The sequence below is a fragment of the Rhinolophus sinicus genome, chromosome 6 (genome assembly GCF_057876585.1).
Source record: "Rhinolophus sinicus isolate RSI-liver-muscle chromosome 6, RSI-T2T, whole genome shotgun sequence".
NCBI lineage: Eukaryota > Metazoa > Chordata > Mammalia > Chiroptera > Rhinolophidae > Rhinolophus > Rhinolophus sinicus.
Genome location: NC_142506.1, coordinates 68310345 through 68333729, shown reverse-complemented (window position 1 = coordinate 68333729; position 23385 = coordinate 68310345). Strand labels below are relative to the sequence as shown.

The 23385-nt window shown below is 46.0% G+C and overlaps 1 protein-coding gene across 2 annotated transcripts in view; it reads left to right on the top strand.

Annotated features, from left to right (window-relative positions):
• KIF14 (kinesin family member 14) overlaps positions 1-14695 on the top strand; it is a 44368-nt gene extending 29673 nt beyond the window's left edge. The window contains exons 21-30 of one of the 2 annotated variants that reach the window (XM_019750799.3): positions 161-293; positions 3107-3207; positions 7211-7302; positions 8460-8684; positions 8865-9049; positions 9972-10130; positions 10729-10851; positions 11865-11939; positions 12755-12893; positions 13246-14695. In XM_019750799.3, the coding sequence (XP_019606358.3) occupies positions 161-293; positions 3107-3207; positions 7211-7302; positions 8460-8684; positions 8865-9049; positions 9972-10130; positions 10729-10851; positions 11865-11939; positions 12755-12893; positions 13246-13535 (1522 nt within the window). In that variant the 3' untranslated portion in view covers positions 13536-14695. Of the gene's footprint in view, positions 1-160; positions 294-3106; positions 3208-7210; positions 7303-8459; positions 8685-8864; positions 9050-9971; positions 10131-10728; positions 10852-11864; positions 11940-12737; positions 12894-13245 lie in introns of those variants that run through there. The other variant, XM_088799185.1, reaches the window with a different exon arrangement.
• Positions 14696-23385: the final 8690 nt, after the last annotated feature.

The window sequence follows — 23385 nt, the reverse complement described above, 5'->3', positions numbered from 1 at the left end:
GTTGTTTTAATGCAGCATATACTGGACATGACTAGCACTACCTATGGGAAGGTTTCATCAGTGGCTGAATTTGTACGGGAGTTCTTGTAATTCAGCAAGCTCTCAGTATAGATGGGCGTGTGTGTTTCCCGATGAGTATCTCCTGTGGTTTTTCCTGCAGACATGAAGTGTCCGATGGGGGAAGTGGTGCTGACACGTGCGTCCGGGTGCGAAATCTGCGGCTGGGCATCTCCACCTCCTGGAGCCTGGAAAAGTTCGAATCCAAGCTTGCAGCCATGAAGGAGCTGTATGAGGTCTGGTGTTCTTAAAATCTCTCTAGACTTTTTGAAATAAAAAATATGAAAGTGATGTGTTCTCAGTAAAGAAAGTTTGGCAAATGAAAGAGAAAGCAACTCATGTTACAAAACCAACCAGGCATGAAATTAAGTATATTTACTTTACTTTTGCCTGTAGATAGGGTTTATTGGGTTCTTTTCATATAATTATGACTGTAATGGAGAAATTTAGTGCTGCATCTATTGGTATAATTGTGTGTTTTTAAAATTTTACATTTAAGCTTAAGGGAAGAGGAAATGTGAAGACATAAAGCAGTTTGCATCATTTGAAATGATCTGCAGTGCCTGATAATGTGCGATTTTACGTAATTGTGTGTACACGTCCCCATTGCTGTGCTCTGGATGTTTCCAGTGGTTTGCTGTTTTAATAGCCACAACTATAAGAATACCTAGACACCTGTTCGTTTTTAATACCTTATTTCCTTGTCTTCTACTTTATAAAATTGTACCAAAAATATGATTCTTTTTATCATACTTTGATGCTCACAATTTGCTCTCCAGGAATATTGCTACTTACCAATGTTACAAGTGTGTTTTAATTACAAGTGAATCTGAGGGTTTGACTCTTTGTTTCGTTGTGGGAAAAGTGCATGTTCATGTCCTTTGAATTTTTAAACAGCTGAAGTGTGGGTAATGAGTTAATACATTTATAAAAGTTCTTGCATATTTTGATAACAAATCTTTATTTTATAACATACATTGTTCCCCTGCTTATGTTGGCTTTTTCTTGGTTTCATTTTGTTATGCAGGCATTTTTAATTTGGTGTATTTGAATCTATCAGTCTGGAGATCTTACTGAAACATTGCCCACTTCTCTGAATTTTCTTTAAATTGTTTTGTAAACATTTACATGTTTGAGTCATGTACAACAGTGTTTCCCTGAAAATAAGACCTAGCTGGACAATTAGCTCTAATGCATCTTTTGGAGCAAAAATTAATATAAGACCCGGTCTTATTTTTACTGTAATATAAGACGAGGTCTTATCTAACATAATATAAGACCGGGTCTTATATTAATTTTTGCTCCAAAAGAAGCAGTAGAGCTGATGGTCTGGCTAGGTCTTATTTTCAGGGAAACACAGAATTTATTGTGGTGTACTTGAGACGTATGAATGTAAAGTTAATTTTTCTCTATATTATTATCTTATCCCTAAAACATTTAATAAATACTTGCAACCTGTATTAGATTGTTGCTACTATTTGTTAAATATTTCACATTTAAATAATGTGGCGCTATATGGAATTATATTTTACACTACTTAGATAGTAATAATGAAGATATTATACATTAAAACTTATGGGACATTGCCAAATTATAGCCTTAATGCTTGAGTTATTTAATGAAACAATGAAAAGAAAGTAAATAGTTGACTCAATCTAGAAAATAATAAAATAAAACAAAGGAAAGCAAATGAAGGAACCGTTAAAAATAAAAGCAATAATTGATAAATTAGAAATTAATAAACTCAAGGCCTTGTTCTTTGGAAAGATGAACGTGTAATTTTAGGAGTAGATAGTGGCATTAAAGTAAAGATAACAAAAGCATTTAAAAATTATATATAAAACCGTGTGCTAATAAATTTGATAATTTTTTAGAAAGAAAAGACTTTCTAGTAAATGATAAATCATGAAAGTTGACTTAATAGATGAATAAACATGCAATAAATTAAAAAGTTTGTCAACAAACCAGCCACAAAGAAAGACATTGGAAAAAAACAGTGGGGATCCCAGTCAGTTTTTGGGGTAAGCTCTTGACCCTCCAAAGAACGGGTAAATCCTAGTCTATTTAAACTATTCTAGAACATAGTGAAAGATGGACAGTGTCACAGTTGTCTTAGGATGCTAGAATAATTGATTAAAATCAACACAAAAGCCACACAAACTGGAAAGATGATTCAGAAGAGAATTGTGAACTAATCTTGATATGAACACAGCAGCAGAAATCCCAAATGAAATGGAGTAAATGAAACCGAAAGATACCGTGACCAAGTTGGGTTAATTCCAGGAATGCGGGTTTCCTAATAGAAAACCCCAAACACTGACAGGAACCCTAGACACTGACAGTGTTTGTCTCTAAGTGATGGGTTTGTGAGTGTTTAGATTTTTTTTCTTTGTGTTTATATGTATGAATAATTTCTAAATTTTCTACAATGAATGTCAATTGCCAATGTAATTAGAACAACACAAAACTGTACTGAGGTCATTTGATCATTCTTGTGTTGATGGTAGACACTAAAATCTGGTGGGTGAGTGACCCTCAGTATTACCTTCTTCCTATTTTCAACTGTCCACTGCACTAGTCTTATTTTTCCATATAATTACACTGTTTGTGAATTGAGCTCCACATGGTACTTTGTTAGGACTTTAATGGTTATTGCTTTAAATATTTAAATTAAAACATAGATTATTATCATGATCATGGTATATTCAACTAGCAAGTGATTGAGTCTTTACATCAGATTATTCTTCTATTTCTCTCCTGAGGATTTTGTCTTCTCTGTTTTTCCTGCCTTCTAAATCCTGTTTATTATTTCTGAATTATTCAATGATTGCTGTTACTTTTATTAGTAGATCTCTTTTAATATAATTCCTAGCATCATGTGATTAAGTTTTCACTTGATCAGGAATGTGATTGTTTTAGACTTTCATTAGGTAACCTGTAATTTTGATAATTTTTTATTTTAAATGTAACAAAGTGTTTAGACTTTTTTTCTTGTTGCTAAAGATTTTAAAATTCATTATTAATAGAAATTCTGTTCTATTTTTTGTAGAGTAACAGCAGTAACAGGGCTGAGGATATCTTCTGCGATCCTGATGACGAGTGGGAAGCTGACATTACCAGTGCACCAGTTTCCTCATTTTCTAGAAGGAGGTAAAGACATTTGTGTTACTGGTTTTCTTGTCTGGGTTTGCACATGTGCCAATTCCTTATTTTAAAAGGACTGTCTATTGTTGTGATGGATGTGAACCCAGTAACGTAAGAGAAATGGTATGTTACCGGCCCAATCACAGCACTTAGGGCACCAAATTGTTTGTCAGTTAAAGTGGGAACAAAAATGTTCAGTATTTCAGCATATATGTCTTACGAGCAACTTAGAGTAGCATAGATCTAGTGTCCTATAAAAATGGACAGTGTTTATTACTTGTAAATTACCCTTTCTCAGGAACTTGGCATATTCTCTGATACTTTATTGTTTGGTACAGAATTTGACATGCAGTCCAGTTAGTCTGAGCACCACAGAGGAATAAATCTTGGTGATGGAGAACTTTTATATCGGACTGTTGCTGCTTATTAACTAAGAACATAAAAGACTTCCACAGTGAATGGCTGCTTTTCAAGGAAAAGCTCGTTCTGCTTGGGCCTCAGACGCTTGGTGAATAGAAAGGCAAATGCTTCCAAATAATACAGAAGCCATGGCCTTGGAACCATCGTAGCTGCTTCGTTTGCTTTATAAACAAATACTTCTTTTTAAATAAATCCTTCTTAGTTTGGTGTTTAAACAAGGCTACTGTCTGCCATGTCCTGAGGATACAAAGATGAATAAAAAGTCACCCCATCCTCGAGGAGCAGGAATCGAGGAAACTAGAGGGACAAGGCCGGCTGGGAGGGCTGGAGGACAGCTGGCTTGTGGAGTCAGGAGGACGGGTCAGTGAGGACGTGCTGGCGCTGGGGTTGAGGGGGGTGAAGGCTCAAGGACAAACCCTGGTTTTACCTGCGGTGACTGACCAGGGACAGTAGCGTCCCTGAGATGGAGGGTGAATGACTTTAAGGTCGGGGGCCTCCAAGTGTATACTCAGGGCCAGCTCTCTGGAGGTGGGAGCCAATGGCCTTCACCCACAGAACTGTCATCATCACCGAGAACATTTATTGAGTGCTTGCTAAGCGTTATCTCAGGTGGCACTTACCCCACACTGTCAGGTTGGCGCTGCCATTACCCCGTGTACAGGTGAGGAGGCTGCGGATTTAAAGAGGTGAAATCACTTGTCCAAACCGGCCGAGCTGAGGAGGGGAGAGCTGGTTCTCCGTCCTGCTCTGAGTGCCGCCAAAGATGCCGATTTTCTTGACTGCTGTGCTGTGTGGCCTCTCTTTTGCGTCTGAAAGAACAGGACTGTTCTGGTTAAATAACTTTTTTTAACTTCATCACCTTCAGCCACAGCTCAGCATCCATCTGGATTTCCAAACCTTTTTAGGCCTTTCTTGGTTTTGATCGTGCTTATTTTAATCTCATTTATAAAATCTCAGAGATGGATCTACTTTATGGCGACCTTTCCCGTTACTTTTGTTTTACTTGCTACATGGTAACTGCTAAGTTATGGTAAGAAATAGCCAAGACATAACACTCTATACACTTATGTTGTGTGTGACATACATAACAGCGAGGCATTTGAAGCTGAAAGACGACGAAGCATGTCCTTGAAACAGATTGCGCTCGCTGCGTCTAGGGAACACATCTGTATCCCCTCCAACGTAGTAAAGTGAAAAAGTCACATCAGAGCCTGGCTTCTAGTCTGTGCTCAGTGTGGCCGTTGGGCAGGTGACGTTCCGTCTTAGGCTTCAGTGTTCTCAGCTGTCAGATGGAGACACTAGGACAGCCCTACTGTACGAGCTTATCATTAGGATGAAGTGAGGTCCGCGTGCAAAAGCCGCTGCTTCTCCTGCTGCTTGTACTGTGCCCGCCAGGGGAGACGGTGGCGGTGACTGTATGATGACGCTGCTCACTTGTTGTGAGGATTAGAGATAATGCGGTAAAAGCTCCTCCCACAGTGGACGGGCTTCAGTAAATGGAAACTCTTCTGACTGGGTGCTTGATATATTTGGAATACAGACAGGATGTGACTGCTGATCTAATCCCAGTAAACAGTGATCTCTTCAGCTGGTTTGTCTTGAGGACTTCGAAGCAGAATTAGGCTCTGGCCCAAAATGAAATGGTCCTTGGGTGGAATTGGATGGCTGGGGCTCGGGATACTAAAGCCACCCTGCAGTAACATAAGCTCTGAAAAAATCAAACCAGGATTGCAAAGCCATCAGAAGGTGATTTATAAATCCCTTTAGATGTTAGCATTACTGGTTTCTTCTTCTTTTTTTATAATAAGCATATAAATCTTATTGCTTAGGACTGTAGATCACAATAGAAGCATTGACGATTAACAAGCATTGAAACGTCAGCCCATTGCATGTTCATGATTCACACCTTGTTTATCTCCTGCTGACTCTTAGGTTAATAGTTAGGAATCAAGAGGAGTTTCAATCGTTACTGGAAAATAAAAACTTTTCTTAATATTGTCTAAGATTTTGAAATTCGGTGTTTTCATTTGGCAGAGATGTTTCGAGAACTTGTATAATTTAAAAGCATCATTAAAAAACTGAATTGCTCTTGGTCAGAGGCCTTGTAAGTGAAGTTTCAGCTTTGTAAGAATGTTGATGACAGAATCGCAAATGCTGCGAATGGCTGCGGGGCATGGGAAGGCTGGCAGATTCTTAATTATGGAAGAGTCTCAGGGCAGGGAGTGCTGCAGTGAAATGACCAGCCTGGCTGCCTGTAGACTTTGACAGGTGCTGTTGACAGTGAAAAGGAAAATTTCCCCTGCTGTTAAGTAAAAATTCTTGGAAAGGAATGTGATAAGCACTTTCTTTATCTGAGTGTAAACATTATTTACCTTCGACAGTGGAGAGGAATTCGTTTTCCTAGTTCAGACTCACTGTCAGAATGCGCCTTTCCTTTCTCTCCGAAGTACAAACACGAACCCTTAGAGTTGGCGTTGCCGCTCCCTGTTACCTGTCCAATTTCCGTGTTCTTCTGCAGGAATCCCCGGGAAGGTTGGTACTGGAAACATTTAGGCTACGACAGATAGAATATGCTTTTGTTTACCAATCTTTTCAACAAATAGTGTTTTTCTTTGCTTGGCCAGCAATAGTCAAGAGTTCTGTTAAGGAAAAGACTTTAGAGGGGCCACTAGATTTAGATCAAGGCCACAGCTCGAGGGGTTCACACAGTGGGGGCTGGCGTCGGAGCTTAGAAAATGGACGGATGATGGCAGTGTTTACGTAGGCGGCTTTTTGCAGAAGCAGCTAGAAAGGCAGAGCCATAGCCAGAAGCCAGTCCCACACGGTGCAGAGATCTGGGCGCTTTTACGGGGAAAAGAGGCAGCAAAGGAAGAGTGAAGGTGGAGCCCTTCCCCCGTTTCTGCTGCATTTCACCTCGTTCTGCTTGTCACACGGCGAAGCAGAGATTTATTTGAATATCTGTTTTCCCAGATTGTTTATTTCCCTGTTTAAAATCCTTCCCAAGAGAGTGCGCCCGGGACAAAATCTCAGCTTCCTCAATTGACGTGCCAGGCCCACGTTGGGCTGGGCCCTGCACACCACGCAGCCTCCCTCACGTCCTGCCCTGCAGCCCTTGCCACATCTCGGGGCCTGTGTCTGAGACAGGGTTCCCTGCTTCCCACGCCTACTCCCTGTTCAGCTGGCCCCTCTTCCTCCCTCAGCGTCAGGCGCCCCCGCCCCGTGGGCCAGGTCGAGTTCTCCGCCTGAGGCTGCCACAGCTCTCTGTGCTCTCACCACACGCCTCACGTTATTGTAATGATTTGCCCAATTCCTCTCTTTCCTATGAACCTGAAGCTCAGTGAGCCCAGAGCCTATAAATAAGGTACTCCATAAATATTTACTCAGTTAATTATACGCACAGAACAATACTTGTAAATAATAAAATTCTTGCTCAGTGAACCGAATGAAGTTAATCCTTGATGAAAATGTTTCTGTGGAAAACACACATGTACAGCCGAAAATTTTCTTTGGAGAACTTAGAAACGAATGTTCTCAGTGATCTCATTCCACGTGGGATCCAAGAGCTATTCTCTGGCTTATCTTTTCTCAGGAGCAGAAGCTTGGTGAAGAACAGAAGGATTTCGGGCTGTCTGCGTGACGTTCACGCTCTCCCGGTTCAGAATTCGCATTCTTCACATTCAGGTGTGTCCTTCACCAAAGGTTCTTGTAAATGTCAGATCCTGGCTCTCCCACCCTCGTTTCGGGTTCTTGTGCAAGTCCTTTAATCCTCTGGAAGTTTCCATTTCCCCTGTAAAATGAGCAGCTGGACCCCTTCCACTTGCAAACTCCGTGGTATGTGATTTATTTCAGAGCCTTTAGCAGACTGGCTAAATTCAGATGTAGAAGGTATGTATGTGCAGAAATGCACAGGGCTATCTTCTCATGACTAGAAGAGTAATGTGCAGGGTGTGTGTTAGCGTCTATGCGAGGAGGGGTGCGGTGCGCACGTGTCCGCCAGGGCAGGTGAGGGGCTCGGATACGGTCATTACGCTCAGGGTGGTGTCGGGACTGCCTCGTGCCGCACCTTCTCTTTCTTCTTCTTTCTTATCTTTGGTCTAGACTCTTGCTAGTCCCCACCCTGTGCTTCATTCTACCTTCCTTTTAGTTTGCTGTTTATAATCGCCTATGAACTGGGCCAGAAAAACAATCTTCTGTAGTCGCTGAGAATCATTTTACCAAGTGGTCGCTTCTGGGACCAAGTCGTCCCCGGGGGCTCCGAATGAACTCTTTCGAGCTTTTCCGTTTACACAAGGTGTGGACAGCGCTTAGGAAATGTCTGAGTCTGTCCCCCAAATGCGAGGTCTGTTAAGGGGAGGTGATCATTGCTTCCGGCCTGTCCAGGTTATAGGTTATAGTATAACCCGCAGAAGGAACTGCTGTAAAGTAGAGCTGCTGAGACGTCCCTTCTGATATACTTGCTCTATTGCCTCGTCTTCCAGCTCATGAGTCAATGACATTAATTTTATTTATATTATGATACCTATGTGTATTACGTTTACATTATTTTATTCTGCCGTCGTTTTCCCTGATTCAGGTAAGTGTTACCAAATAGTAAATAAAGGCGATGAAACGACGGGTGTTCGCTCCTCTGTGGTTTATGCTGCGGTTGAGGATGGATGTCATTTGACAGGGCAGTGGGTTCTTCGTGGATCTGCCTTCACCTTGGCGTCTAGAAATGAGGACACAGTGAGACGAGCATAGCCTGCTTTGGGTGTATTGACAAGTGGTTCATGGAGCATTTGTTTGAAAGTGCTGTGGCTGAAATCCAGGCTTACGACGGCTGTTTTCTGTTGAAACAGGATTCGTGGAGAAATCAAGCACCACGTACTCCAATTCCGCAGAATCATTTCTCCCTGGAATTTGCAGAGAATTCATTGGTTCGTCATTAGCTCTCCTTGGCCAGAGTTATGGTGAAGAGAGGACGATGGCGGACAGCCTGGTGGATCATTTCCTTCGAGTGTACCAGGGACTCCTGGCCATTTCCCAAGCCCACGACGACCAACGTGAGGACAGTCAGGATGACTGTAAGCACCGCCCTGCTGTCACCTCGCACAAGCTGTCACTATTTGCACACGGCACTGTGTTTGAATGACTGTCACATCTAGTGGCACTTCCTGGCTGTCTGAACTGTTTGAGTGGTGTCACGTAGGAGTTCTTCTCTTTGGATGTGATGCCTGCCAATAACTGTCCTTCTTCTTTCAAAGTGTTCTCCTCTGATCGGGCAGCCCAGGTGGGGGCCGTCCAGGTGGCATGTGCCTTCGGGCAGCTTGTGGAGCTCACCACGCGCTGGCTGAGTGACGTCACACCCGGCACCTGCACAGCTCGGCTTGAAGAGGAGTTGAGACAAGAGGTTAAAAAGCTGGGAGGCCACTTACAGTTGTTTTTGCAGGTGAGTCGATTTGCAGTTGTCATTTGAAGAAGTCATTTCTTCAGCATTTACTGGCTTTTTCCTGTTAGCATTGCCCCCAAGACTAGAGCCGTAGCATTTTCAGAAGGGATTTCAGGTCTGAAAGCCTGACACTGGGGTCTGTGACTGACCTGCTGAGCCAGGACTTCCCTTGGCTTTCTGTGTGCCGGCCACAGGAGTCTGTCATTTGCAAAGCTTAGCTCGCTTAGTCCTTGTAACAACGCAGGGGGAGGGCTGATGTTATCCCCGTTTTGTAGACGCAGAAATGGAGGCCCGGGGTGGATAGTAGCCCACGCAGTGTCACGTCACTAAGTGACAGAGTTGGGGTTGAGCCCAGGCCCAGAGGTCAGACTGCTGTGCTCTGCCAAGGCTTAGTGAGGCTGTGGGGAAGAGAGGCCACGTCTTGCTCTGGTTATGGGTTGGGTTTCAGCTCGTGCCCAGTGACTCACAAGTTGACCTCGTGGGTGTGCTTTGCTGTAGTAGCAGCCTCTGTTAGAAGTGTGTCTCCCCCCTTCCCCTCCCCCTTCCTCTCTCCTGTTCCTTCTCCCCTGATAAAAGGAAATAGCTGTTAGCCACCTGTCAGATGGCTATTGGGGCGGGGAAAGGTCCGCGGCAGAGCCACCACTTCCTTCCTTAGCAGTTCTGTCCTCTGTCTGGCTGGCTACCTGTGGACTTGCTTGGCTACCTGTGGACTTGCTGCTGTGTCTCCGGCTGGTGTGTGAGCTCTTGTGTCTTAGTCGTTTATCACCGTCAGCAGCGAGAGGCTTCATGTTTTCCGGTTCTGAGACTTACGAAACGCTGTCACTATGTCAGTGAATGCAGAACTTATTTTCCTCACGTTGTTTTTCTTTACCTCCCCTGTAATCTCATGTATCTGATATACTGGTCCCTTTTTATCTTATAGGGATGCTGTTCAGATATTTCATCGATGGTAAAAGACGCTCAAAAGAAAGTCATCCAAATGGTGCAACACGCTGTGAAGTGTGTGGGACAGTTAGCGGTTCTGAAAGGGAGCAAGCTCCATTTTCTGGGAAACAGACGCCACGACTCGGCCAGTGGCCAGGTGACGTAGCAGCATGAGCTTCGAAAGGCTCCGTCTGAGTGGCAGTGGGGCCTTCTGATGACAATGTCACTAAGCAGGACCCGTTGTGTTTATTTTAAAGCAGCTCATATTTTCACTAGTTCATCAATGAGTACAAACTCATTTTGTTTCAGCCAAAGTTGGCTGAGTGTACTGCTAATTTTGGAATTCTCACGTTCCCACTTGGACCTTGGTTTGATGAGCGCCAACTGCCATGGAGGGTTTGCTCAGCCAGTCCACCCGGGAAAAACCCTAACTCTAGAAACTGTGTATCTGCTTGCTTAGATTCCGCAGGCTACTGACAACATAGTGTTTGAATGTCACTGAGCTCTCGCAACATAGTATCCCGCCAAGGTGACAGACAGCCTTCTGCCACCTGTTACATGTGGGATACTAAGTTACAGATGTGCTGATCTGTTCCCCTTAGGGACTGCTAGTTCTTAGGCTAGCTGTAGTTGAATTTAATAAACTTGGAATATATTAATTCCTAAAATAAGCATAAAATATAGAAATTATTTGATAATTCAAAAAAATAGATAAAAACTGAACCTGCCAGTTAATGCTTTAAAACTGTGTCTAGGAGGCTTTCATGGCTGCCCTTTGGGACGGTGTCGGCTCAGGAGTGCGGGAGCTGTTAGATGCTGGGATGGAAAAGGCAGAAGAGCTGCGGCACGAACTCCTGCGGCAGTGCGCCCGCAACGAGGTGAGCGCGAACAAGGGAGGCTGTGTGGTGCCAGAAGGTGGGTTCAGTTGGCTTTTTAAAAACAGTTGAACTCAATGAATTAGATGTTTATAAATTCATGTATTTTAGTTTGTGTTGAATTGTTTTTTGTTGAAAAGGCTGATGGATCCTTATGTCATGGTGATACCTTCCCAAGTTAGTCTTGAGTTACTGTGGCCTCTGTTAATATCTTTTTTTTTAATTAGTTTCAAGTGTACAAAACAATGTATTAGTTAGACATTTACACCCCACACAAAGCGATAGCCCTTCGCTGATAATATTTCGCTAGATCCTGACGTAGCTCTGGGCTGTGGGGATGCAGGTGGAGGGGATGCCCCGCAGCGTGGAGCGACACTGACACCTAGTGTTCACTTTCTGCTGGTCCTTTGTTTAGGCCTCTACTTCTCCACTTAAGAAAGGAAACTACCATGGATTGATCTGGTATCTTGAACTGAGTATTTTGTCGGGGGGCTCACATCAGTTATTTCATAGAACCAATGGAGAGCTAAGTGACTTCCTGAAATAAGCCTCCTGGCCCCGCTCCAGCTCCCTAGCGTAAAACACCACACCAGCCCCCCCTTCCAGGTGACGCGTGAGGAAAGACTGGGTGTGATCCTGGAGGCCTGTGTGGAAAACCTGGTCTGTCACTGTCCAGCGGCCATTCACCAAGTTACTTGGTGCTCTGGCCCAGGCATGTCACCTGTCATAGGTCCTAACACCTGTGTCACAGGTCGTGAGTTATGACGGTCGCTGGACTAGGTGCTTACAATTGTGTGAGCGTCACCGCTTTGCAAGGCAGGGTCGCTGGTGTTCCCGCGAGATCGCTGACCAGGTGCCCTGAGCTAGGGTCGGACATCCCACCTGCTCGCTCTCTAACTGGATGCTGGCCGATCTGACGTGGACCACACTCTTCCCCCTGTGGCCCCGTGGAGTTCTAGGGTCTTTCTACTTCTAAGAAATGACTGTGTAATAAAACATTTGAACGTTCTCTGTAGGTTACCCAGCAGATGAGCTCGAAAGCCATGGCATTGATTACGTCTCTTGAAAACATCTTTGCTGAATGGAGAACAGTAAGAGAAGCTTTCCGTTGTTTCCTGTACCTTTTGTTCAGTGCGTCTTATGTCATTGGGTTCACCTGTGGTTATGTGGGTTTCAGTTTTGATCCTTGGCCAGGTAACCCCTGCCAGCACGTTCAGTGGAAGCACGTGCAGCAGGTAGCTCTTCAGCTTTGTCCTCCTGGGTGTCAAACTTCCCAGTTTGAGTGACAAACAAGCTGCGAATAGACATTGATGAGCGCTAATGTGTCCGGCTCTCACTCCTACTGGTTTAGGGAACGTCAGCTTTCGCTTGGATGGTCATGGGCTAAAAACTTGTGTTCACTAATCAGTGTGCTTAGAGTCTAAAATACGGGTGAAGTGAATGAGATAAATTACTTTATTGTCACTTAGAGGTAAATAGAAAGGGATGCACTAAGTATGTAGTCAGTGTGTTAAAAGGGGGAGAAATTTCTATGGCTTGAAAATTTTATTTAAATAAAATAAATGGGAGCTATAAAGTTAAAATTGGAAATCTATTAAGTAAATTTATCTTTTATGATATTGAATAATAAATGGTACTGTTGTTTTATTCCATTCTCATGAAAAAGGGTGATTGGGCTTTGATTTAAAGTTAACTAAAATTAATTCTTATTTAAAAAAACAACAACCAGCAATTGTTGATGTTGTATTTCGGTCTTGCTTGCGACATAGACCTAAGTACTGCTGACAAAGTTAAACTCACTCTCTTTCTTGAGGATAAGATTCTGGCACCTAAAATCACATCGACCAAGCCTTACTGCCATGGAGCCTCTTCTGTATTTTTAAAAATAGTAACTTTATTTACACAGAAAAGTTCCAGAACTCAAGCACAAGAAGAAAATTCTGGGTCCCAAGATTTGAAGAGGGTGGTTGATCTCGCCCCACAATTCTTGAAGTTAAAACATTGCTTAGAGCAGACTGTTCACATCATTATTTCTGTGCTGAGAGGTATGTACTCCGAATGGGACTTGTGGTTAGTCAGAGTTTTCTGATTTAAGGGATCGCAGACATCTTTTCCTTCCTGGTCTGATTCATTAACTGAAGCCTAATTAATGCTGCTGCTTTGACATTAATTACCAAGATAGCAGCTTGTTGATTGAATTCCCACTTAATATACTTAAGTACTTCTGCTGAAATAATTTGATCCTTCAAAAGCCCACCTGCTTCTTTAGCAGCTAAGCTGAATAATCTTAGCTGGTTTGGAACTGTATACGGTCGCTGTGCCTTCAAAGAGTCACAGAAGGGGGAGGTGCCTGATGACCAATGGAAAGGTGGTCACCTGTGTCTCCTCCCCGCGCAGGACGCCCCCGTGACGGCCCGCTTCTCAGGACCTGTGCGGACCGTCTGTGCAGCGCGGCGGGGGATTTCTGCAGGGGCGTCGGGGCCTGCGCTCCTGGCCGCTGCGCGGAGAGCTGCCGGGAGCTGGACTCCGTGGCCCAGGCCCTCCTCTTCTGTTTCGAGTCTGAGGAGAGAGCCGATGCGTGGAAACCCTGGGACATTTGTCACCAAGGTAGCGGAGAAGGACAGCAGCACCCCAGGTCAGGCAGGACTGACTGCCCCTGGAGGAAAGCCGTGCCCACGCACGTCTGAGCTCCCTTCTCACGCCCCGCGTGGCTCGGAAAGGCACGCCCAGCCGGACTCCGTGGCGGTGGGCACCATGAGAGCGGACAGGTGGGCAGCTCTCCTGCAGGAACCAGCGTGACTGTTCCCAGGACATCCGTGTGTGCTGGTGGCCTTCCCGTGGCCGGGGTCTGTAAACAGGGTGGGCTGCTGATTTCGGTTGCCTGGTGTGGCCCCCAGACGTCCATCAGCACCCACTTCGGAACAGCTGCTACCATGTTGGGGCGCTGGGGCAATCAGACCGAAACGGGGAGTCCAAAACCACGTGAGCAGTCAGTGCCCTGCTGTCTCATTGTCTGGAACTCGCATGCTCATCTTTACCACTGACGTGCTGCCTGGGTGGTTCGCTGGCCTCTGTGTGAATGGTACCCAGGGTCCACAGCGGGGGCGGCAGGAGTATAGCTTAAACAGGGAGACACTGCCAGTCACACTCAGCGCGGGTGGGATGGGCGGTCAGAGGCTGGGCCTTCTCTTCACGGGCTTGTTTTGTTAAAGGGCTGACGAAAGAGCTTGCGCCTGATTTGATGAAGATTAAAGATCCTTGTTATATTTCACGGTTTAAAAAAACCTTTATATCTACGATCAGCTCATAAAGATGATATTCTGATTTTGGGGATCCTACAGTAAGGAAGTAGTTTAACATTCTGGACCACAAGCCTCCGTGGAATTGAAAAAGCCACAGTGGTTCTGCTGGCAGATACTCGGGGCCTGGAGAACAGTTCTTTCAAACAGCCCGCGCCAGTCTCCTGCCCTTTCCCCACGTACATAGTGCGTGTGCATCTGGCTGGGTGAGTGGAAACTGGCTGTTAGCATATGAATGAGTTTCGGACAGCTGGCGAATAAACGCCACTCTTTGCAGTCGGAACAGCTGAACGTTCGATTTCAATCCTTACTTTCTGCTCTCATGACTTCACTGGTCAGAAGCCATTTAGTGTCTTTGTAAAATTTTGTGTGTATTTTATATATATATTTATACTCTTAAATAAATTGTTATACGGTATGTGAGTGGTGAAACTATGTTGGCTATTAGAATCATGTGCACTAATAAGAAATGTTATAAAGAGAATGCCTTTCATAAATCTTGCCAGCTGCAGAATTGTCTCTTTGTCTGAGGTTTTATTAAAAAAAAAAAAAAAAGTACTGATTTTCTTCATGTATTTTGTTCCAGACTCACACTTGCTGTAATGGCTCTGCCGTGGTGGTAGGTCTCCCAGTGTTGCAAACCAAACACGTAACTACACTCACCAAACACTAGTACTAATTATGACAACTACCTGCATTTTTTAAAAAGCACTGCTCTGCTTCTTTTTCACTGGCTGTGTCTGGAAGTTACCCCCACATGCTGTTGTGAAAAGAGCACGAACTTTGAGGTTTGACACGTTTCATGCCTTCCGAGGGTGCCTCCCGACGAGGCTGTTTGTAACTAGATGGCCGGGCAGATGCTGCTGTCTTCACACCCGTTTTGTCAGCCACAGAGAGAGGAGTCATACCCACGCCCAAGCTTCGGTGACAAAAGCGTAGGAGTGAGTCCCGGCGAGTCGCGGATGTTAGTACATTTGAGTGTCGTTCCTTCTTCCCCATCGCTAGCTGCAAACTGTCACTGTGCTCGCATGAGGTCACACGCGGTGCAAGCCGCGTCCTCTGTAACATCTGCATGTACCATGGAACATTGCAATTCTTTCCAAGGGGCGTATTTGAAAATATGTCTGCCACCAACATGTTCTGTGATGATAAAGAGAACGAAAGGCGGGTACAGAGTGGTATGGGTGTGTCCTTTTCAAGTCCATCTGAAATTTTTATCAAAAGATTTAGTCTACTTAGCTAATTAGCAGGCTTGAATTTGCAGGGGCTAACTCTGCTAATCACCACTGTGCCAATTACCTCAGTGTGGAAAGTAAGGAGTCATGTATCAAGATGAGGAAAAAAGCTCTCTATTTGGTTCAGTTAAAAGAAGGTTGATATTCATATGACTTAACTCATATGTGGGGTATAAAACTGAAGGCAACAAAGGAACAAGACAAGCAAATAAACAAAAACTCATAGACATAGACAACAGTTTAGTGGTTACCAGAGGGTAAGGGGGGAGGGGGCTAGTAGATGAGGGTAAAGGGGGTCAAATATATGGAGATGGAAGGAGAACTGACTCTGAGTGGTGAACACAATGCAATACATAATAATTTCTTTTGGGGGGAAGGGGAATAGGACTTTATTGGGGGACAGTGTGTACTTCCAGGACTTTTTCCCAAGTCAAGTTGTCCTTTCAGTCTTAGTTGTGGAGGGTGCCGTTCAGCTTCAAGTTGTTGTCCTTTCAGTCTTAGTTGTGGAGGGCGCAGCTCAGCTCCAGGTCCAGTTGCCATTGCTAGTTGCAGGGGGCACAGCCCACCATCCCTTGTGGGAGTCGAACTGGCAACCTTGTGGTTGAGAGGACGCACTCCAACCAACTGAGCCATCCGGGAGCTCAGCTCAAGGTGCCGTGTTCAATCTTAGTTGCAGGGGGCGCTGCCCACCATCCCTTGTGGGACTCGAGGAATTGAATCCACAGCCTTGTGGTTGAGAGCCCACTGGCCCATGTGGGATCGAACTGGCAGCCTTCAGCTTTAGGAGCATGGAGCTCTAACTGCCTGAGCCACTGGACCAGCCCCTATAATAATAATGTTTTAAAAGATTGATATTATGAACAAATTCAAAAAGCGTTGAGACAGAAAAGCAGAGACTGAGACAGAAAAGAAAGTCTGTGCACCCAGGTTCCTCGTTGGGTCCATTTTATGCAAATGAGGGTTCCAAATTGCATAGTTCTGATTGGTCAGTAGAGATGCAAATGGCGATGTAATGGCATAGTTCTGATTGGTTGGGACAGGTCTTAGCCCATTGGTCAAAACAAAACCAGGAACTCCCTCCTAAGGGTCAGCTCACCACCAGGAGCCCAGTGGAGGCTGTGAGCTCACCTGTGGCTTTTCCTGAAATGCGGGCGTGAGAGGCCTCTGCCAGCAACGGCTCCTGCTAGGAAGACGTCGGTTTTGACCGCCGTGCTTCTTCCCGGGGTTCGCAGTATTCTCAGCTTCTTGTGCAGGAATTACTCAGGTAGGTTTTTGCACTGGACTTTGTAAGTTACTGCCGTTTTGTGATAGAATCACAGTGAGTGTTTTCATCTTCCTTTAACTAATTTTAGTGTATGGACTCTTCAGAAGTGGAGCATGGGCATTTAGTGTGTTTAATACCCTCTGCTAAGCAGTCATTCACTTGTTCCGACTGTTCTTTGTTGAACAACAGGCGTACTTCTAGTGCAAAGTCCTAGAAACATGAACAAAGTCTAGATTGGCTCCAGTCTTGTGGGGATCCAATTTGTTGGCTCCCCAGGTGTTCCTAACATTATGTGAGCACATTCCCACAGCATCTTCTGTCCCCCCAGATGGGAGATGCCCTGAGGGGCTTAGATAAGTCTCACCTAATGCATCAGGAACTGGAAAGGAAGAAAGGCTTCCTGGAGCCTCCGATTTGAGCCTCAGCTCCTTTCCCTGTTTACTTCTCTGAAAGCCAGTCCCCCCCCCCCCCCCCCCCAGAATCCAGGACACGCAGGTTCGTTCAGGTGGACAGAGAAGGGACTTGAAGGAAAAGGAAAGTGTCCCAAACCTCACTGAGGGCAGAACATTTCCAGGATGTAACTCAGGCTCCTGGAAAGCAATGAGCGTTCCTGAAAAAATGCTTGTGCGAGTTCTGCTGGAGTGAAAGGCGATTGGAAGCTTCTGGAAAGCTGGGGTGACTCAGTGGGCAGACTGGCCCAAGAGTCAACCTGAGCCGTTGTTTTCTCAGTCCCGAGATTCTCTAGCCCTTCTTTCCTACAAAATAGCTACTGAAACGGGCTCTTTGAACTGACTTGCTCAGAAGCCTCTTTGGCGGCAACCTTGAAATCAGCTTTGACGTGAGCTTAGAGTGAGATGGAGACACGGCTTTGACACGGAGTGGGGGGTGGGGGGGGGTCCTGGGTGCTCGTTTAGGGGAAGCTGAAGTTACCGTGACCCACTTCGCACAGGTTTAAGCATTTAACATTTTTTGAGGGGTTCCTTGTTTTCATTTATTTTTCAAAGTGAAAAGAAGAGTTTGGAGAGGCGCTGAAAGACTCCAAGAGGGTTGGAGCAGAACACAGCCAGGGCCTCAGCGGCCAGAACAGCCTGGGAGGAAGGGGAAGAGGACAGGGCAAAACGAACACGCACGACCTCAGGAGCACCACCAGGGGGCGTCGGGGAGGCAGCGCCAGGGACTCCAGGCCGCCAGCCAGGCTGGGAGACAGTCTCAGTTTCCCCGTCACACCAGGAGATAGTAACAGCCTCCTGGGTGGTTGTGGGAGATTTCGTCAAACTGTTGGGCCAGGTGGGTTGTGTGGGACAGTGATGGGCATGCAGTTTCCAGCAGAAAGGCAGAGAGTACTCTAATGTTACGACGACTGCAGTCCCATGGTCACCCCCCTATGGCCCCCAGCACCGGGCTGGGGGGCCGGTCCCATCTGCAGAGGCTCCTCTGGATTTCGTTCCTCTGACTCTGTTCCTTTCGTTTCTCTCAGCCTAACCCGAGCCTCATGGCGGGTAGTGTGGGTGGAAACCCGTGATGGACGCTAGTGTTCAGGAGGGAGGATGGAGGGAAATGTCGGTCCGCAGGTGTGAAGCTCGGCATCCGGGTGGAGGCTGGCACAATCTCGCGAGCTGGGGGCAGATTCAGTCGTGACAGTCGCCCAGAATGCGAACCACACAAGGGGTGGCTTCACCAAGGAATTTCCTGTCTCACAGTCTGGCAGCTGGAAGTCCAAGGTCATGGTGTCCTTGGGAGGGCGTCTCATCCAGGCCTTTGGAGTGGCTCATGTTGGTTGACACAGGCAGTGTGAAGGCAGAGTGGTCAAGAACCAGCTCTCTACCTGTGTCCACTGCTCACCTTCCTGCAAACACCGGGCTCGTGAGGCCACGGGGAACGTGGTCAGGCCGAGTCCATGCTGTGCTTCTCTTTGGGGCCCTTGTTAGGGCCACACATCGCTGCATGCCCCTCCCATGACCATTGGAACTGTACATGCACGGGCCTTCCTGGTGTATTGGCATAGTGAGCCCCAGTCACCCATTTGTGTCACATGCCAGCAGGGTGGGCCATCCCGATGCCCCAAAGCTGGCTAAGCTGTGAATCCTTGGTGTCTAGATAGTCAGGTCTCGGCAGTGACATGGCTTCCAGGCTGGATGGATGCCGCTCTGAATGGTGTTTTATGATACAAAGTTTACCTCTGATTTAGAAAGTAATGTGGGTGACAGCTCAGGTTCAGGCTGAGAGAGGTTGGCACAGTATATACCTGTAGCGTGGAAGATGTATTTCAGGAGTAAGTGACTGTTCACGGTGTTTTATTTCATTTTGCGATGTGGTCAGGGGCACCGGGAAACTGGCCTGGGAGGACAGTTTTGCACATAACGCAAAGCGGGCTCATTCTGCTGCCTGCCGGGTAAACACGGATGTGAGTGGGGCTGCTGCCAGCCCCTTGCCATTTATTTCCGTTCGTTGGAACTGCGTTCTCCGAGGGTCTTGCTCTTGGCCTGATGTTTTAGATAACGAAGCAGTAGTTGCCACGCGTAACTTGTGAACACTGTCTATAGGACTTTGGATATCAGACCCGTGGTGTTCGCAGGGGAACAGGGGCACAGCAAGTGTGGGGAGCAGATGCCAACAGGGGCGTCAAATGAATTAGGACCCGAATCGGGGGACACGTAGCCGCCCGAGCTACTCAGAAGAGAAGGGACTGTGTTTTATCCTGCACACATACCTGGCTGCTTGACTAGACGGGGACAGAAATTCCTGGTGACCCCCCAGAGTCATCCACAGCTTTATGAAAATGAAAAGCAATGCGAGGCAAGCTTGCTAAGTACTTACCCACCATTTCCCTTATTCCTCACACCAGCTTATGAGTTAGGCACCGTTATTATGTCAAAGTCCAGAAAAGTGAAGCACAAGAAAGGTCCAGCGTTGTGCCCAAAGTCACACAGCTGCTAAGTGACGAAGACCCGGTGTTTGTCTCTTGGCCGTCAGGAGATGAGAGTCTCACACCTGGCTGCTCTCAGCATCACCTGGGGAGATTCTTAAACGTATCAACACCTGAGCCCTGACTCCCAGAGACTGATTTCCTTGGGATGCAGTGGGGATGCTGCATAAATCTGTTTTTAAGGCTCCCTACATAGTTTTTATTGGGCTGGCAAGGATGAGAACCACTACCTCAGTACCTTCCAATAAGTGGTTCTTATTTTATTGCAGTTTAATGCAACAGCACGAAGAAAGGGCTGGAGTCCCTTTTCAAGTAGCAGCAGAGGAGCACGCATTTAGGGAGTTGAAGGCTAAAGGGGAGCCAGGTAGGTAGTGGGCCGCTCGTTGGCTCAATGGCGACACCTGCGGGCAGAGAAGGCAAGTGCAGGGGCCGTTCCGGCAGCTCTGGTACCTCGGGTTGTCTGCTAAGATTGGTATGCCAGCTACCACCCGGCCTCCTCTAGCTCATGGGCCGCTTTTTAAAGCAGAAAGTGCTTACTTTTGTGGGTGAAAAAGGGGCCACGTGTTAAACCTGACAAGCTCAGGGGAGGGCAGTGTGGTGGCCCTACAAACAGAGATGGAAAATAACCACATAGGAAGCTCTACACATAAAAATTCCTAACTACAAGCAGTGGTCACGTCCTGGGCCTGTAGCGTCCTTGACAAAGGTCAACCTTTACCTTAAGCGAGTCCGTCTACTGTCCTTTTTTTTTCCCATCTAAGATAACATGCCTTTGGCATGTTAGGGCAATCTCCATTTCCAGACCCCTCAGGGTACAACCCCCCACCAGAGAGCAACCACAGATCCATCATCGTTATCTTGTCCCCCAGACACCACCTCTGTGTGCTGTAAATGTTAATTATTATCCATCCTGTATCCACCCATGTAGAAGCCTGTGTCTCTCCGGGCTATTTTTTATCCAATCCCAGAGGTTTCCCCACTTTGCTTTCTCTCACTTTCCAATCTACCACTAATGGAGTCCATGTAACCGCCTCCCACCCCCCCAAGTCTCCTCCTTTGATTCCAATGTATAAGATAAGCTGCAAAACTGCCATTCTCGGGAGGGTTTTCTTGATCTGTTGAGATTTTGCTTCCCAGCAACTGTCATCAGTTTGGCTCAAATAAACTCTTATAAGATTTTTCTTAGGTTGGACGTCCTTTCGTTGATGTTTACTTGGCACATCAGCAGGATTCCAAAGAAACCCACCCAGGACAACCCCGCGGACCCCGCCCCAGTGCTAGGACCCAGCAGGGGCCCTTTGAACCCCACCGGCTCCCCGCTTCACATCGGGTGGACGTGGGTGAGTTACCTCTTGGAATCCAGGACCTTCCCCTCACCTGAGGTAGAAGGTCTGACTTTACTTGAGTTGTTCTTAGAAAATCCTTGCGGTGGTACTAAAGGATAGGAATTGAAAGGGGCAACTGGTTTTTAATTTTGGCTTTTCGATTGGAGTTGCCCACCAATAGGCTGAACATACAGGCTGAACATACCTTTTGCTGGATAAATGAGAGTCTGGACTCATTCAGCTCTGAAGATAAGGGGCATTTACTCTCTCCAGCTTCAATTCTGGGTATTCTTAGGTGACTAAGAACCTATGTGGAGGTGTTTGAGGGTACCCCTCAAATCGTGCAGTGGCCCCATAGGGAATTCCAACACAGCTGTCATTAAATATTTCACTTGTCAGGGATGCACATGTAAAGACTGGCTCCGAGTCCTCACGGATGTACTGGACAGCCGGGGAGAGAAACCGAGGCACATAAGAGGGTCGAAGCCACTCGGGAGGTGACCGACCGCCCCTTGGAGCTCAACCCATAAGCAGCACACTTCAACCCACTCACTACACAATATCACTAGAAATGTGTTCACACTCTGCAGACATCCAAAGAAACCTAAAACTAACATAGGAAATCATGCTTCTAAGGTTGATAAACCCCGAGAACCCCAGCGCCCGTTCATACTTCTGCAGGCTACACATGCAGTTTGTATGGAACCCCAACTTGCAGGTACCTACAGAAATAGAAAAATTGATCAAAAGATGATACCAGCTCAAAATGGCCAAAGTGGGGGAAGTTTTGACACCTCCAAATAGATTTTTCTGCATGCGTAATTGGAAAAAGCTAGTTCTAAAATTAAACTGAATGGCTGGGACGATGATTTTGATTGGAAATCAGAAGCTCCTAGATGGAGCACAGATAAATACTTTTCTCCACAGGAGGTTAATAAGAAACTTTTAGGGACTGTGTCTGAACTAAAGAAGGCTTCTGAAGCTGATAAATGCCAACAGCTCCCTCCTGAGCGCCGTGCCTAGACTTGCCCTCCCTCACTTCCTCCTATCTCCTCTGTGTGCCCTCCACCAGCACTCCCTACTGACCCAGGGGAACCTGAGAGGAGAAATCCAGACCAAGAAAGACCAGAAAAACCAGAAATTCTGACAGCTCCCTTCAGGGAAAAGCCGGTCTCGGGCAGAGGGGAACCAGCAATTGCATACGTTCCTTGGACTTGAACAGAATTAAGGAATCTAACTAAAGATTTCCCCAACTCTCTCCAGGGCCCTGATGAGGTTGCAAAGGAATTTGAATTAACTGTTAGAACATAGGATCCTGGCTATTCCAATTAATACACCTGCTGGTGTCTGTGAGCAAAGCAACAAAATGGCTGAATAAGGTTCACTGGGAAACTCCTGTAGAGGACTTTTTAAAACAGAGAGAGAGAGAGAGACCAGGAAAAATGCAGGCAATTAGCCCTCCGGCTTGACCGAGCCACACCTGAGATTTTCCCCCGGAAAACGGACTGGAGTCAACCCAGCAATGTAAAACAATGCCTGATGAGCCAGGCTTACTTGAACCAGGTTTACTTGAATGTTTCAAAAGAACTTTAAAAAAATAGGTCTTTCTCCAGAGAGTTTTAAGGGTCATCAGAATGACCCTTTAACTTGGGCGTTTCTGGGAGGACTAGGTGAAGAGCTTGTAACTCTGATTAAACAGCATAAATTAAACTGGCCGACCACACGTCCTGATAAACTGGCCATTCTGGCCGAACAACTATCTAAAACTATTCCAAAGAGAGAAAAAGACAAAGCTGCCAAAATCATGAACTTACATCTCCAGCAATTAAGCCACCAGGCCAGACCTGTCCCTCAGACAAGGGGAGAGAGGAGTCTGTTTTTACTGTAAGAAGCCAGGTCCCCTTCAGAGGGATTGGAGAAAACTGACATGGGATTTAGAAAAAGGAAAGAAACAGAAGGAAGCATAGGGTTTTGTGAGAGGGCATTTCTCCTCCGTACTAATACTTCCGGAAAAATTGAAATTACTATAAAAGGGGAAATTACTGCGGCCCTTGTGGACATTGGGGTACTTTGTCTGTTCTTACACGGCCCAGCTCAGTGGCCCTCTCCCCCGGAGTAAAGCTTCTGTACAGATGGTAGGGACAGCACTCAGTCAACCTCTGGTTTTAAATTGGAACCTGTTCTCTTCCTGCTGGGGAACATTACAGGCAACATGTATTTTTATTAGTCAAATCTGCCCCAGTTCACTGGATAGGGGAGATTTTCTTGAAACCCATGACACCCACATTTCCTTTTCCCAGAAGGACGAAATGTATTTAGAACTAAATGAATCAGATACTGAACCAATTGGGAAAGTAATGATTTTACAATAAGCCCCACAATAGGAACTGAACAGTTGTTGCAGGACGTCCCAATGCGACTTTGGGCCCTTTTCTAGTACAGATATTGGTGAGATGAAGTCAGCCACTCCTATTAGAATAAATAACTT